At 38.0% G+C, this 17623-nt stretch overlaps 1 protein-coding gene across 1 annotated transcript; it reads left to right on the plus strand.

Annotated features, from left to right (window-relative positions):
- The first annotated feature begins 12100 nt into the window (after positions 1 to 12100).
- On the plus strand, positions 12101 to 17214 carry LOC134855380 (transmembrane protein 19-like). Its single transcript, XM_063871884.1, has 5 exons — positions 12101 to 13594; positions 13666 to 13762; positions 13990 to 14041; positions 14123 to 14288; positions 16573 to 17214. The coding sequence occupies exons 1-5, from the start codon at positions 13262 to 13264 to the stop codon at positions 16921 to 16923; spliced, it is 999 nt and encodes a 332-aa protein (XP_063727954.1). The 5' UTR covers positions 12101 to 13261; the 3' UTR covers positions 16924 to 17214.
- Positions 17215 to 17623: the final 409 nt, after the last annotated feature.

Here is a 17623-nt window from a genome sequence, read left to right on the forward strand (position 1 = left end):
GCCCTTCCAAAAATAACAAATCATCGATATGATTTCAAACGAGCAGACTGGGACAGCTTAAATTCTTCAATAGAAATTGTACCGTTTATCCCGTACTGCTACAGCAACTTGAACGAAATTATCCGACAATGGTACGAATGGCTGTGGGAAAAAATCGAAAAGTTTGTACCTAGAATAACTGAGCATCGATCAAGGTTACAACCCTGGATCACGCCAGCCACCTCCCACCTCATCAAAAAACTTCAAACAATGAAAAGAAAACCAAAACAAGGTCTCAAAAGACTATTAAAGATCACAAAACTTGAAAATGATATTCAAAGGTTTTCCGAAGATGACCTAGCGGAATATGAAAAAACTGTCCTAGAAGGAAGAACTTTCAGCAAAATTCAAAAATACCTTAAATGCATACGCAAGACCCCAACAATTCCTTCGACGGTCAAAGACGGAAACACTGAATCATCAAATGAAAGAGAAAAATGTGAATATTTCAATGACTATTTCGTCAACGTGTTTGGCACAAAAAAAACATCAAACCGGTATCCTCTTTCCAAAAAAGTGAGCTGAATAGATTTATTGTTGACCAAAGTCAAGTTAGCGAAATAATGAGGCAACTTAATGTCAATAAATCAATGGGACACGACAACATTGGCAATCTCATTTTGAAATCATGTCACAAAACTCTAAGCAAATCACTTACCCTAATATTTCAAACCTGCCTTAACAAAGGAATTTTTCCTGATATATGGAAAATTATTGAAGTAACCCCTGTTATCAAGGAAGGAAGTAAAACCGATGTCAGTTGCTATAGACCAATCAGCCTACTCTGCTGCTGCTCAAAATTGCTTGAAAAAATAATATTTGACAAACTCTATACTAAAATGAAATACAGATTACATGAAAATCAACATGGATTTTGAAAGCGTAGATCCGCCACAATTCAACTTCTTCTATTTCTTGACCGAATATACGAATTGAACGATCAACAGGATGTACAAGAACTTGCAGTTCTATACTTGGATTTTGCCAAGGCATTCGACACTGTACCTCATGATATTCTGCTTACGAAGATCAAAATTTTTGGAATTGGCGGGAAATTGCTGTCACTGATATATTCATACCTCAACAACAGAAAGCAATGCGTTAAGATTGAAGACTGTAGCTCAACCCTAAAATAGGTCACCAGTGGAGTTCCGCAAGGTTCAATTCTGGGACCGCTGCTGTTCTTACTTTTCATAAACGATCTACCTGAAACCATGAATGACACAGACAGTTTTGGGTACGCAGATGACTTTAAAGCCATTCTACTAAATCAAACTTCCCTTGACACTGCAACCCTGAAAGTAGAGAAATGGCTACATGAAAACAAAATGCAACCCAACATCAAAAAATCAACGCTCCTCGGCATCAAAGTTGATTTAAAAGCTAGTCTCCTGAACAAAAATCTTTCCTCAGTAATCTCACAGCGTGACCTAGGACTGATTGTGTCCAACAAGCTCACATGGAACGAAAATTGCTCTCGTTGGACATCCAAAGCAATTAGTGCTCTCTTCCAGATTAAACGAAGTCTGACTATGAAAAGCAGTGTGACCACCAGGCTTAACGCATATACTGGGTATGTAGTACCCATAGTAACATACGCATCCCAAGCATGGACTCCTAGCAGATCGAACATGGAACAACTCGAACGAGTTCAAAAGTTAGCAACAAAATGGATTTTGGGGACAAGCAAAACTTATACTGAAAGACTGAAGGACCTGAACCTTCTTCCTTTGAACCAGGGATTTCAATACAATATCAATATATTGAGCTCAATATCAATATCTTCCATTCAATATCAATATCAATATCAAATAGGATGAAATTTCAATATCAATATCAATATCAATATCTAAAAGCTCAATATCTCAATATTATCACTATTTTAAGATACCAGAGACCAAGTTCAATATTGAATTTCGAAATATATAATTAAATTTGTTTAGTTTTTTTTGCAATGTAATTGTTTTTTGTTTAATTTGATTAATTTTAATGCTTGAGTGAGTTGAGTTGACTGTTTGACTTAGTCAGTCCATTGAGTTATCTTGATTTTCTCGTTTCAAGCAATGATACAAAATCCGTTTTTCTCAATATCTACTAAAAATTCAATATCAATATCAATATCTAGCCTTCAATATCTCAATATTAAAATTTCAATATTGACATCGTCTCAATATTCAATATCTGATCATTCAATATATTGCAATCCCTGCTTTGAACCTATACATGGAAATGCACGACATTTTAATACTAATATCCCTGCTTGAAAATCGTTACGATGTAGAAATAGAACGAAAACCATCTGAATCATGCGAAATCACCCGACAGTCATCAAGAGGCGAATTTCAAATCCCAAAAAGCCGCTTGCAAAGAACGGACGACAATTTTTTCAGACGAGTGAAACATCTATACAACTGTCTTATCCGAGCCTGCCCAACTTTTAGCCTTAGACCAAGCAAAGCGACTCTGACCTACATATACCAGAAATACTTCAAAAAAATGTACCGTGAAGTCAACAAATGTACATGGAAACTCTTATGCAGATGTGGAAACTGCAATGTTTACAACAAACTGAGATAAAACATGGACTGTAAAAGGGGTGAAATTCCCTAGAGCTAATGCTCTGAAGCCTATTCTACTACTACTACTACTACTACTACTACTACTAGAAGAAACCCTGCAAACTCAACAGTTTTCTTTCTTTTTAAAGGTAATCAGAAGGTCAAAAGTATCATAGTAACCGAGGTTACAGTCATGAGTCCCTTCATCATGTATTCCAGTCAAAATCCTTGGAATTTTCTAGATATGGAAGTGATAATGATAAAAGAAGATGTCAAGTGTTTAAGTCCTTTTCATTTAAAATCGATACGGGTTACGCTTCTTCAATAAGAACACGCAACTCGACACGAGATAATATAATATACAAGTGTTACAAGTAAAAAATTTCGTCGAAAGTTATTTTGTCATTTATTGTTCCGAGTACGCAAGCGGCGTTCGCAATCTGTATTGCCAGGGAGATTCTCTGTTTTAAAAAGCTGCCTGCTCTGGGTTCCTCAGTGCATATGCTTAGGTTCTTACAAAGCTTGCTCAAAAAAACTTCTGTGCTGGGGCCGGCCGCGCCCTGAATTTCAAAAGCTAGCGGTTGAAAAAGATATCCATCATTTACAAGATCTTTATATTTGTCAATTTTTCGCTCTTCCGCTTCAGCGGCAGTCGTACCAGGGTTACAAACAGACCCGGCATTAATCCTACAAGGGGCTAAGGAGTCTACTACCGTTACATCCCACAAGAGCTGCTTACCATCAGCCCATGGAACGAGCGTCAAACCGTCTGGTCGCTTCTGATCGGTCCTGTAGAGGTGTCGTGGTTCTAAAACAGACGGAATGTGAGTAGATGATAGACTCTGCTTTATAAGGGCATTCAGGTTTGAATGCCTAGAGAATCTCCCTGCACTTTTGAGGCAAGAAAGACCATGCCAACCATCCTCGGTAACGTCTTTTCCGCACACGCATTTATGCCGTTCGCATATTTTTGATCCTAATCGAAGTCCTATCGCAATTCTGAGTTGTTGGTTCGACAGTTTTAACCTTAAATTTTTGCAGGGGATGACGTTCAACCATTGGGATCCAAATCTATCTTGGAACGCGTTGAACCTTTTCACGTCCGTTGGTTCGAGTCGTAAAATCAAGTCTGCAATTTCGCTGTCAAAAATTGGCTCCGTCCAATTTTTTTGGATTTCATTTTCCGGAGCCATTTCAATTTTTCCAAGGTCAAACCACCGTTTAAGCGCATCATCATAGGTTCCATCCACATGCTCCAAACCAAAGATTTCGCTCAAGGCATCTTTCGCTCCTACTGCTGAGGCTAAGAAAGCGGGTAAAGCGAGTAGACGAGCGGAAGAAACGCCCAAGCCACCTTTGGCTGCCGGGAGAACTGCTTGTAAAAACTGGTTATCATCCATTTTCACGTTAGTGACCTTGCATAACGAATTTCTTAGTAATTTATCGTAGCGTTCCAAAAAATCATTTTGCAAAAAACAAGGGCTCGTACGCAAAAAATATAGGAGTTTTGGCATGCTAAAGCAATTTTTCAGGAGGTAAAAACCATAATGGGCGTCTAGTTTGTCAATGACATCCGAGATTTTTTCAAGCTCCCTAATTTTTTCGTCGAGTAATTCTTTTCGGCAAAGTTCGCCGATTGGAGATCCTAAAATGAGGAGTTCTTCTTTTGTTTTTATTTTTATTTTGGGGCATATTTTTCGAAATTGTGTTAAAATTGAATTATACTGTGTACTAGTAGTCGGTCCCAAAAAACAAAGTTCACACTTCTCAGTGTTTAAGCTCAGGCCGTAAATTTGTTCCGATTTCAGAATGTTTTTAAGGTCCCGGAGTACTACCTTATAGTCGTCGGCTAAATTCCCATCATCTAAATACCAGATGTTAATTTTCGACTCCAACTGTTTGACTAGTGTATGAATTGTTTCCGCAAAAAGGGGTGGGGCTTCAGGATCACCTTGCTGAGTTCCGTCTTCTGACATTATGACAGAGCTTCCGTAAAAAAGGTAACTAGGTTTAGCATACGCGCAATGGGTGTAATTATATAATTCGGGGCGATTTGAAAAAACATGATTCAGCATTGTTTCTCTGTTTAAAGAGTTAAAGGCATTCTTAAAATCTAGTTTTAAAAGAACAGTACATTTTGGATTGTCGTCGCGTTCAATTAGGTTTCGAAACGAGTGCGCAGCTATTTCTGCTCCTCGTTTGGTACCGCATCCTACCTGTACGTTTCCGAAAAAATTTTGTCGCTCGGAGAGGGCCTTGCTTCCAGCGCATTTAGACGCGATACGTCTCTGCGTGTTGCCTATGGCAATCGGTCTCAACCCTCCGTCTATTTTAATGAGGGCGATAAGCTTTGCGCCAAAAAAGAAAGGTCTTAGTGGTTCCGGTATTTTGCCATCTCCAATGAGGTTTATCAGCTTAGTAAGCGATTTCAGAAAATTAAGTCCTGCACTGCCATTCGACTTACTAACAAGATCTTTAAAAATTTGAGGAAATATTTTATCAGGACCTGCTGCTGATCCGTTTGGAAAGGACATTATCGCTTTGTATAGGTCGAAATCGGTTACGAAAAAACTATCCAACTTTTCTGGATTTGGAGCTGCAAATTTGGCTCGCTGCGGGTGCTTAGATAACAATTTTTGATAGTTATCAGTTGAAAAAGGAGCTATTTTGTCATCCGAAGCAGCAAGCCTTATTCCTCCCTTTACATTTCCTTCATCGAGTTTACTACTTATTAACTTTATTCTCTGCTCGAGGTCACTCAGAGGCGGGCTTGAAACTTGGGGATGGGGTTTTGGAAGTGACACGTCATTTGCTCGAATTTTTTTATTTATCAAAGAGCTCATGCTTGTGGTCTGTTTGCGTCCACTTCTTTTCGGTTGCTCCAAAAAAACAAGAACGACGTTAAAAAAATTAGCCATTTTGTAACATCTTCTACATTGTAGACGATGTCATTTATTTTGTCCGACAGATTTTCCGCCAAGGGAACACGCGAGTCTTTTGGTACTCTCTTGAGTACTCGGACATTTGAGATGGCTGTATTAACATAATTGTCTTGCACTAAATCATTACCTATTGTTGCTTTATTAACAGATTTTACATCAACGCATAAAGGACATTGAAACCATTGGATTTTCTTAGAGTCGCTAAGAGAAATATTTACACAACTGATATGATACCAACTAGAACAACAATCACATTTAATCCAATTTATCAGTCCTGAAGGTTTTAAGCAATCTTTGCTTGTACACTCTTTGTTGTTTTTCCTCATCTTGACGCAGCATAAAGGTAAAAAAAAGGATTTTGACTGGACTTTAGGGGACTGAACTAACCCATGATAAGCGGTTAGTGGGAATTTTACAAATCAGCAAATAAAAAAAAAGACAACTAAATTAATTTAAAAGGTTAAAAGGCAGCATAAAGGTTAAAAATCAAAAACAAGGAACAATCTCACCCGAGCTCAGTAGGTTCAGCGGCGCACCACCAGACTTCTCAAGCCAGTTCCAGTTCCCCACCTCCCCACAGAAAGCCACTTGACAGACCTGTCTCTAAAATCCCTCAGAGGGCGCTCCACATACAGGCACAAACATCAAACATAACAAATCTATTTAATAAGTTTATCACAACAATTAGGCTAAAAGTCAGGTGGAAAAATCACTGACACCTCCACTGACACCAGTGGAGGTGTCAGTGCCCGTCAAGCGGAGGAAGAATGCCCCCAAGATGTTGATGCGCTCGCCGTTGATGGCGCTCATCGTGCCTTTGACAGGGACGAAAGCTGATTTCTTCAGGCCAAACTTGTGCCGCATTGACAGTCCGAGGAGACTGGATTGGCAACCGAAGTCTGTAATAACACTGCATTGGATTGGATTCAATTTTGGAACGGACAAGCGCATGTGCCTGTAGTCGGAATCCTCTGTCGACAGGGTAAGAGTAAAACAGGATGTGGCTCCGCCAGCCTCTCCATCCATCCTTTTAGTCCATCGAAAATGTTAGGGATCAGTACAGTGGTAGGTTTGTTGACAATGGCCCCATGGTCTGCACAGGAGACAATGTCGGGGACGTTTGCTTGTCGATACTGACTGAACAAAGAAACGGGAAGTGTGGTTTTCCAAATTGTGAGGCAGGGCGCTTGGATTGTCTCTAACCTACCTACTTTTGCCAACACAGCTCTTGCAGTACTTGTCGATGATTGTGATGTCTTTTTTACCCGACGCTTTTTTCACTCGACTGTTGTTGAAGGATGAGTCGAACTGAAAGCACTTACCCTTGGTCTGAGACCGTTGGTCACTGGATGGTGCCGCTTTTTTGTAGCTAGTTCTGAGGCGATCGAGGAGGTGAGTTGACCGGTCATTGAGCGAGACGCCATCTCTTCTGTTTCGACAATGGCTATTGTGTCGTTCCGTGATTTGTGGTCAAAGCGTACCGTGCTAAAGACTTTGCGCTCGATGGCATCGTCGAACATAGCGGCTAGTATAACTTGCTCGACCATCTGTTCGCTATAGTCCGCTTTGGCGCCACAGGTACACTTAACAGATAGCTTACAGTTTTTTGCTTTACTCATAGCTCAGGATGAGAACGCTAAGATAGTCTCACCATGGTCCTGTTTCATTGCGATGAGCTCAGTGTGAAGGACACTCGTCGCCACCTTTGCAACGGCCTGACATTTGATGGCCGCCAGGACGTCAGTCTCTGCCTTGGTACTGATGGTCGGACCGAGGTCTCGTCACTATGCTTTAGTTCGATGCTGCTGCATGCCAGGAGGAAAATTGATATCTTGTCTGTTGGGGTCGCGACAGTATTTTCATATGCCGTCCATTCCCTCTAAAAGCTGTCCCATGTGTCCTCGTATATGTTGCCCGTGACCTTGGGCTGAGGGATGACGGGAGCCTTTGCGGCGACTGGTGCGGGGTGTGCTGAGGAGTAGTGATGGCCTCGCATGCATGACGGCGGCTACGACATTGTCCACATCAAGGGTGTTGTAACCGCATCCCGCGATTCTTGACGAAATCTTGCGATGTAGAAATCTTGACGATGCACATAGTTGCGAAAACGTTTGAAATTTACTTTTGATCAAAAATTCCTTCAAATAACTTTGTAAATATTGTTTTTTTTTTCGTTGAGTTATGTGCTCTTATCGAAAAAACAGAACTCGTGTCGAGTTTAATTTTAAACACAGCAACACAAATCATCTTTTTATCATTATCATTTTCATATCTACAAAGTTTCTAGGATTTTGACTGGATAATGTGATGAAGAGACACTTTGACGTTCTGATTAATAAATGATTAAAAATTTGTAAATAGATTGTTTCTGTAAATCGATGGTTATTCACAAGTACCAAATTAATTAATCAGTCCCATTTGTACCAAAATAAAAAACAATGGCGTTAGCACCAGAAATATTCAATTGGCGAAACGTTACTATGCCAACTGTTTTAAGGTCGCCGGTGGGCGCGCTGTCGACGCTTCGTGGCGATAACCGGCTCCATTCTTCGAATAAGAGTCCCACCCTCTGTTGACAAGCTCGCAACACGTTGGCGCGACTGCGGCGTTCCCTATTCTGGAGTTCTGAATCGAATATCAAATATAGTTTGACAAATTAAAGAAATCCAATTTTACTAACAGTAAATATGTACAGCAGGGAACAAAATAATGACAATTTTTTAATATAATTACATAATTGTAAATTCTCCTGTAATAGACATTTTAGATTTTGTATCTTTTATGCAACATTCGCCCGGAAGTACATACCGACGGAAAAAAGCTAGATCCTAACAACTGGCTAACGTCTAAACACAGCTTCACATGCTTTTAAACGTCTCTACCAAAGCCATTTCAATGTGTGGTCCATTAACATCGGGTCGACAAAGTCGTTACTATTTAAGGCTATCGGTACTATTTAAGTCGTTACTTTTTAAATTAACTTAGTTACATGCAAAATTAGTGAGCTCTTGGCTGGGTCTCAGTATCCCCAGACCACGAGGTCACTCCTAAAAACAGGGCTACTACTTATTATCATATTACGACTGTTTTTGTTCAGTAGATAAAATCATTATTTTCCTCAACTCCTAGCTTCTCATTATCTGAAAACGAATTTGATGTTATTTAATTCAATTCAGGACATACCAGGAAGCTAAAAATTTTTTAAATCAGTTTCAAGTCTCTTCCCAATACCCCCTCCGAATTCTCGGGAATTACTCCGTTATGATTGTAGCTGCACAGTCAATACAATTCGGAATGCTCTTTCGCCAATATCTGACAGTAAATCTATATCTGCTGTTGGTTTTTTTTCGCGAAAATTGTCGTTCTTATTCCGGCTAGCGGAAATCGTTCTTCTTTATTCGTTCTACTTTTTCTGTAATCGCAAAAATAAAAATGGTCACGTGTCTTTAAAAACGAATTTTTAAAATTTCACATCTCAGTTTAAACCGACCTCTCCCAATTCATTCAGTTTACCAAAAAAGACAGTTAATCCTCTGAAACAGCCAATTCTCCCACTCAATTGTTCCAGATAAAATTTCGCTTCTGCCATGCATTTTAGACGCTATTCTGGTCGAATGTCACATTAGTTTGGGCAAGTAATGATATGATGATCTTTTTCGATGTTTCCATGGCATAACCGGCATTTGCAGAACTCATTAAGAATAAAACCGGTGTCCATATCCTGGGGCATTGTAACACCCTTTGCTGTGCTTGTACGATGGTGAAGGCAATTTTTGTAAAAAAATACTGATAATTGGTCGTATTGTATTTTTGTTTTTCTGTAAGTTCAGTGTGTCATAAGAAATTTAAAATGCTAATTCAAACGATTTTGTGCATCATCAGGGTTAATTTTTTTGAACCATATTTACAAAATGATCAAAGATCTGAAAAATGAGAAACATGTCTAAAAATGCTCTAAAGCTTTTTGACCAATCAAATTTAAACAACTGTAATTACATAATAAATTACGTAGTCATTAAAAACATTTTCCTGTAAGTTTCTGATATTTTTTAGTTTTTTATTCTTTCGCGGTTATAAAATTTCGATTTGAGAGTATTTTTGATTCTGACATGTCAGTTTTTTCAACTTTTAGCCATGTTATACATAGACTATAATTTAAGTGTTAATTACCGGCTCCTGAATTCATCGCGTGTGTTGATGTTCGGCCTCTCCCTCCAAATATGCAAAGCCTCTAGTGTGCGAAGCTTATGAGTGTTGGCTGTTTGGTCTATAATCTCTGACTTCAGCTCAGCAGTACAACCTACCTCCTTGTTACATTCTAACAAGTGTTGCTCTACTGGGGAGTCCCTTTGCGGTGTTCATCGACCCTCGTGGCTAAATGTCGGACTGTCTCGCCAAAATAGGTGGAGTTACATCCACTACATGTAAGCTTATGCACCACTTTGGATCCCAGTTCACGAGCAAAGGAAATTTTGAGAGATGGCAAGCATGTTTTCAGTTTTCTTGTAAAAACTATTTGTGCCCCGGATATTTGCCGAACCTTTGCAGCTAACAGTTGAGATGGATTGCCTCGATATTGCCTTGTAAAAAGGGGTTGAGTCTTTCAACAATTTATCATTTCTCGGTTCTGATGCCTTCACCTCTAAAATCTTTTCTCTCAATGATCTTGTTTAGAGTTTCAAACACTACCCTGTCCGACCAATTTTTCGGATATTGGTTTTCAATCCATTATTTTTTTTTCCAATGCCTGGTTATATTTTTCCTGTGTTGAGGTACTTCTTAAAACTCTATGAACCGTCCCTTCAAAAACGTTTCTTTTGTAGTGTAAAGGTGCGCAACCTCTGAAATTTAGAATGGTGCCGTTATCAGTGGGTTTTTGGTACCACCCACATGTGACCTTTTTTTCCTGAGTCCACCTTGACATTTAAATCCAAAAAGTCCAAATTACCGTTACTATCAAGTTCTTCTATGGTGAACTGCAAGTTTGGATGCAACTTATTGGCAGCCTCGAGAACTACCCCAGGATCGCCCTTGACATTTCTAACTATGTCATCCACATATCTTAGAAAAACTTTAACACCAATCTCAGCCCTACCTGCTTCCTGTTGTTTTTTTGCAAGTTATGCAATACCATACTGTTTCAGCGATGTCTGCGTATTCAGATTCCGATATGTTTTCACACCCTAAGTGGTACCAAAATTTCGTTATGGTAGAGATGGTCGAGCAGTGTGAAATTACTTATAAATCTTAGTGCTTCGGCCCACATTTCCAGATGTAACCATAAATACGTTTCCAGTGTTCAACGATAGTAGATTCCGGTAAGTCTGGTTTGAATATATCTAGGCCGTATGATCCACAAGGACAACGATTGATTCCATAAGCGTGTTTGCTGAACCGAAGTATCTTTTGTAGGTTTATTTCATTTTTCAGCGAAAATGTGTTTCGTTATCATCGTTTTATCAGGTGGCCCTGATAAAACTTGTTATTTATCTCCAGAAAATTTTTTTACCATGCCAAAACTCCTATATTTTTTGCGCACGAGCCCTTGTTTTTTGCAAAATGATTTTTTGGAACGCTGCGACAATTTAATAAGAAATTCGTTATGCAAGGTCACTTATGTGAAAATGGATGACAGTTTTTACAAGCAGTTCTTCCGGCAGCCAAAGGTGGATTGGGTGTTTCTTCCGCTCGTCTATTAGCTTTACCCGCTTTCTTAGCCTCAGCAGTGGGAGGTAAAAATGCCGTAAGCGACATTTTTGGTTTGGAGCATCAACGCTTCAACGCGTTCCTGGATAGATTTTGCTCCCAATGGTTGGTTGCCATCGTGTGCAAAAATTTAAGGTTAAAACTGTCAAACCAATTTATTAGAAATGCGATAGGACTTCAATTAGGCCCAAAACTTTGCCAACGGCATACATGCGTGTGCGGCAAAAACGTTACCGAAGATGGTTGCCATGGCTTTTCTTGCCTCAAAAGTGCAGGGAGGTTCTCTAGGCGGATCTAGGACAACAAGCCGACGGGACTTCAAGCCGAAGGGACTTCAAGCAGAAATTAAAACTTAACAAGCACCTAAAAACGCTATTTTTGTCATCTGTAAAACGTTCTTGTTCAAAAGTTATGGCAAGTTTAGTCCATAATAAGCGTTATTCCTGACAATGCACCACTTGTGATTGGCATCCGTTAATAACATCAGCCGGTTTTTGAAATACATGAATAATAATCATGAAAAATGCCTTCAACCATGTTCTTATTTTCACTTTTCTGAATATTCATTTGGAGGCTTAAGTTATATGTAAACGCCAATAACTAGTGAAGAAAGATCTCGAAATTCAAAAGTTCTTCAAAAAGTTTTCAAATTATTCATATTTCACGACTTTAAAAGGAACTATTCGGATTGAAGTCCCTTATTTTACAATTCGGCTTGAAGTCCCGTCGTCTTGATAACCGGCTCCCTCTCTAGGTATTCAAACCTGAATGCTCTTATAAAGCAGAGTTTATCTTCTCATATTCCGTCTGTTTTAGAACCACGACAGGGACGATCCGAAGCGACCAGACGGTTTGACGCTCGTTCCATGGGCTGTTGGTAAGCAGCTCGTGGGATGTAACGGTAATAGACTCCTTAGCCGCTAGTAGGATTAGTGCCGGGTTTGTTTATAAACCTGGTACGACTGCCGCTGAAGCGGAAGAGCGAAAAAATGAAACGTAAAAAGACTTAATAGATGATGAGTATCTTCTTTTTGAGCAAGCTTTGTAAGAACCTAAGCATATGCACTGAGGAACCCAGAGCAAGTAGCTTTTTAAAACAGAGAATCTCCCTGGCAATACATATTGCGAACGCCGCTTGCGTACTCGGAACAATAATTGACAAAACAACTTTCGACAAATTTTTTATTTGTAACACAATTATATTTGTATATTTTATTTTCTCGTGTCGATTTGCGTGTTCTTAGTGAAGAAACGTAACAGGTATCGAGTTTGATTGCAAGGACATCAACACTTATCATTGCCTTGTTATTAATATCAATTCCATATCTAGAAAAATCCAAGGATTTTGCCTGGAGTACGTGATGAAGGGACTCATGACTGTAATCTCGGTTACTATGATACTTTTGACTTTCTGATTACTATTAGGTGGACCAGATGGTTTATTCGGAGATAATTGTGGGCTCAGAAAAACTCATAGGTAGGTAAAATTGTTGACAAATTCAATTGTTTCATTTTGTACATCCGCATATCCATTTTTGATAAGCTTCCACCCTTTCTGAATTTTATTGCTTTGGAAATCCCACGTGTACTGTTAGATTGTTCCTGTCGCAGTAATTTTCCAGCTCTTTTAGAGCGTTTTGTATGTGTTCACATTTTTTAGTTTTTTGTTGGAACAGTCGAAAATTAATGAAGTATTTCGTTGGCTCACAATTCGACCAATCAGAAATCGAGTTGAATAATTTTGGTACAAATGGGGCTTGACCCTGGAAAGCACCAAGATCTTCAGCTTTGTGTTAATTGAAATCAAAATTTTGTTTTCAGAACTGGAAATGTGCAATGTTTTCTGTGTCTCAGCTTTGTCTAATAAATATATTGTCTATTATTCTCTTGTATTGTAATATATTAGCTGTTTGAGTGAATATTTCGGCAGTGATGCGCCGAAAATATCGGATGCTTGCAATTGCAAAATATGCATGTCAGTTGTCAGTGTTGATATTCTTGAGTAAATCACTATAAATGTATGTCACTTTTCAGATTCACGTTATTATGTTTCTCTTTGTAATTCTTTTTCTTTTCCTGCTCAGTGTTGCATGGCTTTGTCATCTCATTTTTATTGGCCCAGAGCATGGAACAGTTATCATTCACCCGGTTAACCTTTTTGGTGCTTCAATCATTCCCATATTTGTCGCTTGGCGCTCCTTCTCAAGAAAAAAGCTGGATCTTCTAGGAGCAATTTTTGCTTATTTCATTGGTTTTACGACTTTCATTTCCAATTTCTCTATTTTTTGTTCCTTGATGGGTTTCTTTTTCTCGAGCAACATTTTCACTAAGTGGAAGAGCAACCGAAAAGTAAGTTAATTTTTTAGAACAACAAAATTTACTGCGATGTGTTTTGAAAAAAAAAACCTATTTATTTTAAGGCAAAGCAGTTAGCAGATTATGAAACCACTGGTTGCAGGGATAGTTATCAAGTTTTGTGCAATGGCGCTGTTGTGTACGTTTCATGTATTTTAATAGGTGGGTAACATGTGAAGGGATCTCTTTAAATATCCCCCCTTGGTACCTCCTAGTAGCGAATTGCCACCCCTATAATAAAATAATTCAACGGTTAAGCATATACGCACTTTGTACCTAGTAACGGATCCCCCTTTACAAAAGGGGATAGTTAAAAAGATCCTATGTGAAATCAACGGAAAATAAGTTTGTTCTTACGGAACTAAATTAAAGTTATCAATGTGTTTTAGCGTATGAATGTCGAATGCAGCTCAGAGAACTTAGTTTCATGTCGCAATATAGGCTAGTTGAAATTTTGGCCGAATGGTTTTTTCTTTAACCTGACAACTCTGTTGACGTACTAACATTTGATATCTGCTACAGCTGCACCATGTATTATCTTATGTCAATTTCTGCAATCTCTTGCTCGTGTGGCGATACCTGGGCGTCTGAGATTGGAACTGCAATTGGATCAGATACTCCTCGTCTTGTAACTTCATTTAGGAGGGTACCCGCTGGCACAAATGGAGCTGTATCTCTGACAGGATTGGTGAGATTTTGTTATCAAGGTCCCTGTTGCTGTTCAAAATTATGTCCCTAACTGGTGTACCGATAATATCCGATGAGACATATCGAACTTGATTGCAGAAACGGGACGGCCAAAAAGCTGAACTGATTTTCGTATTTCCAATTGCTGAAGCATTTTTTTTTTTTGGTAAACAACTTCCAGTATTGTTTATTTTTTCTTATTCGAATCATGGAGATGAAAGTTAAGCGGCTTTAGAGATAGATTGAAAGTCTGTGGTATGTTATTATAGTCGATTGTAATTAAAGTTAAAACTCAAATTTAAAAGAAGGTTTTTTGATGTATTTTATACTTTAATTTTTGTCCCAATTTTTTTTCCAAATGTTAATAGTTGATTTTTTTCCACGCATAATCAAGTACGACAAATAGTCATGAGAATGGTTTTAGTGATATATCATCTTAAAGCGCTTTCAGTCGGCAAAACAATTGAACGGCAAAACAATTGTAAGTTTGCAAGTTTGATTTTCGAACGAAAAAACCAGTTAGCAAGTTTTGATTTTGGGCCTAATTTCCAGCTGATAAGGTGAGCGTGCCTTATACAATAGCTTATTTATGGTTTATGCAAGCCGCGAAAACTTAGCTTTACTCGACTTGTTTATAGTTTCAGTAAAAATAGTTTTTTGAGCTTTTAGGGACAATTCAGGAATCAAAAACTTAAAAATTCAAAAAATTTATGCAATAAAAAATTGAAGTTTTTGAAAATTTTCTGAATGTTTAAACGATTTTTTAAAAATTTTCTATTCATTTTCTACCTAAATTTGTTTCCAATGGTCTTTTTTTTACTATGACTGTCGAATATGCCTAAGTTCTTTTTTTCAATCAGATCTTTTTATCACACCGCGCAGAAAACAAACGACACTAGCTTGATCACTTTTTTGAATTTGTTAAGACTATGGTCGAAATATTCTGAACTACTTTCACAGTCGTCGGCTATCCTTGTTGTTCCAGTCATTTGATTCGGGTGTTTTTTTTTCACGCAAAATCAGGTATCACAAGTAACCATCGAAATGGCTTGTGATATATCATATTAAAGCCATTTCAGTTCTAACTCGAACATGAAAAAGTTTACCCAGTGCCGAGAAAAACTGGTTTAAAATTTGTTATTTTCGTCAGTTTTTCATCGAGAAAAGCAATCGAGTAATAATTCTTTTATTGTTTAAGATCATTTTATCCACGGGGGAAAGGACCAACACAAGAGCTGTACAGCTCATCACGGCGAACCGCTGTTGTGCCCCCGTTTATGAACTACATGCAACTTTTTTTTTGGTTATTTTTCTGGGCTGGGTTATGTTGCTTCACCCTCAAGCAACGAGCACGGATCATGGTGGGCCTCGAACATCCGACCTCTCGATTGAGAGGCGGAGACGTAACCACTTCACCACCGCTCCCTTAGACCTTTATTTAGACCTTAAAGCTAAAAACAATTAAATTGACTAGAAAAAAAACTAGTTTTAGATGTAAAGTTTTGTGCATTGTCGGCTATAAAAGTTTTTAACATATTGAATTTTTGTGTAAAAAATAGAAAAATATATTTTCTTTCATATTTTGAGTAATGAACGTAGTGAGTACTCTTATATAGGTCTTGCTGATTTTTTTTGTTTTTTTTTCATGAAAAACTTGTGATTTTTCAAAGTTCAGTGCATTTATATTGGTAAAAGAAAGGCAAACTCCACTGTCGAACAGCAAAGTTTTAAGGGTCACCAAAAATTTGATCGTTCTTAGTTTCGAAAAAGAAATTAATTATCAGATTTCCCAGCGAAATAAAAGTTTTACCTATTGATTTAAGACTTAGGCTTAGATTTAAGGCTTTAAGACACTTCATCCATTTTTTTCTTCAAAATTCTAAACTTTGAGGCTAAAAACTGCAGGAAGAAAGTGTTTTTGATATTTTGAAAGGTTTCAGCAATCTCAAATCTGTTTTAATTTATTTTGTTCTTCTTTTTCGAGATGAAATAAATATATACATGTAGCAACCGGGACTTTTGTACTGCAGTTTTTTCGCACCAAGGTGTCAGGTTAGGTATTGTCTGCTGAAGTTTATTCTTTATATTTTGTAAGTTGGTAACTAGAAATAGACGGAACCCAGTTTTCTCAAGAGCTCAGATAATTGAGATTCATGAGTTTTGCTCATTTTGGTCGCTGTTTTTCTTTTTGAGCATCTTTCTGCAATCGATATAGAGTTTTACAGGTGTAAAAGTTGGATTTGTAGATGATTTTCGACTTTTTTCATGATAGGTTTTTTCTTTAGATCGGCTCTGGCGTGGGAGGATTATTCGTGGGACTATGTGCTCTATTATCTCTTGGTCCTCAGTTCTGGTCAATCTCAACTACATTTGATCTCCTTCTATTCTGCACCTTATCAGGTCTAATCGGATCAGGAATTGACTCGATTTTAGGCGCCATGTTTCAATACAGTGGCATCGATCAAAGAACCATGAAAGTTACAAATGAGCCAAATTTACATGCTGTACATATATCAGGCTATCCGATTCTAAGCAATAACGCAGTTAACGTGCTAACCTCTGTACTAACATCTTTTGCCGTCATGCCTAAGCTAGCTGTATATCTCAGGCTGTTTAATGAAAGTCATACATTTTGATTCGTGTATATTTTGATTATTAAGATATACGAGTAGTATAGCGCAACAAGAGGTCATGCCTGTTTTCGGAGAAAGGTCAACCTGTCAAGGTCGCGTGACTATGTTACTCAATTAGCCTAATCTTTTTTTTTCTCGGGGGTCGTAATAAAGATCTGATCAGATTAATTTTTTCACCTGCGTTAATTTTTGGGGTATATGACCGGACTCATTGGGGAAATTTTGTCCAATTGTTAATTAAGTGGATAACTCTGTGACATCGCTGAGGGAAACAAACTCTTATCAGATTAATTTTTTTCACTTGAAGTTATTTATTGTATTTGATTTGAATCTCACTGAAGATTATCAGCTTATCGGGAATTGAACTGAAGTAACTTTATCTATTTTTCTGGGTTAATAGTTTTCAATCTAAGATAATTCCCTAAGCCCCCTGAAAGTTAATTATCCTTGATTAAACATCTTTCTATAAACTATTGAATTTAAAAGTTTTCAGCTTCATTGTTTTCCTAAACTTATATGTAGCCAATGAAAGAAATTCAATTGAATGAACCAATAGAAGTTTTTCTTGATCAATCTACATCACAGTTCAGGTTTCAGGTTCAGTTTTATTATATCTCATTGTTGCTTTTCTCGTAGTTCCTAACAATTTCGGTCTCAAAACTTAGAAACAAAAAATTTAAATCTCTCACAATCACTTCTTTTG

Source organism: Symsagittifera roscoffensis, chromosome 10 (assembly GCF_963678635.1).
Source record: "Symsagittifera roscoffensis chromosome 10, txSymRosc1.1, whole genome shotgun sequence".
NCBI lineage: Eukaryota > Metazoa > Xenacoelomorpha > Acoela > Convolutidae > Symsagittifera > Symsagittifera roscoffensis.

Coding starts and splice junctions, on each gene's coding strand:
- LOC134855380 (XM_063871884.1), top strand. CDS start 13,262: ATGTATGTCACTTTTCAGATTCACGTTATTATGTTTCTCTTTGTAATT. Junction 13,595..13,665: donor AGTGGAAGAGCAACCGAAAA/GTAAGTTAATTT, acceptor ATTTATTTTAAG/GCAAAGCAGTTAGCAGATTA. Junction 14,042..14,122: donor AGTTTCATGTCGCAATATAG/GCTAGTTGAAAT, acceptor TATCTGCTACAG/CTGCACCATGTATTATCTTA.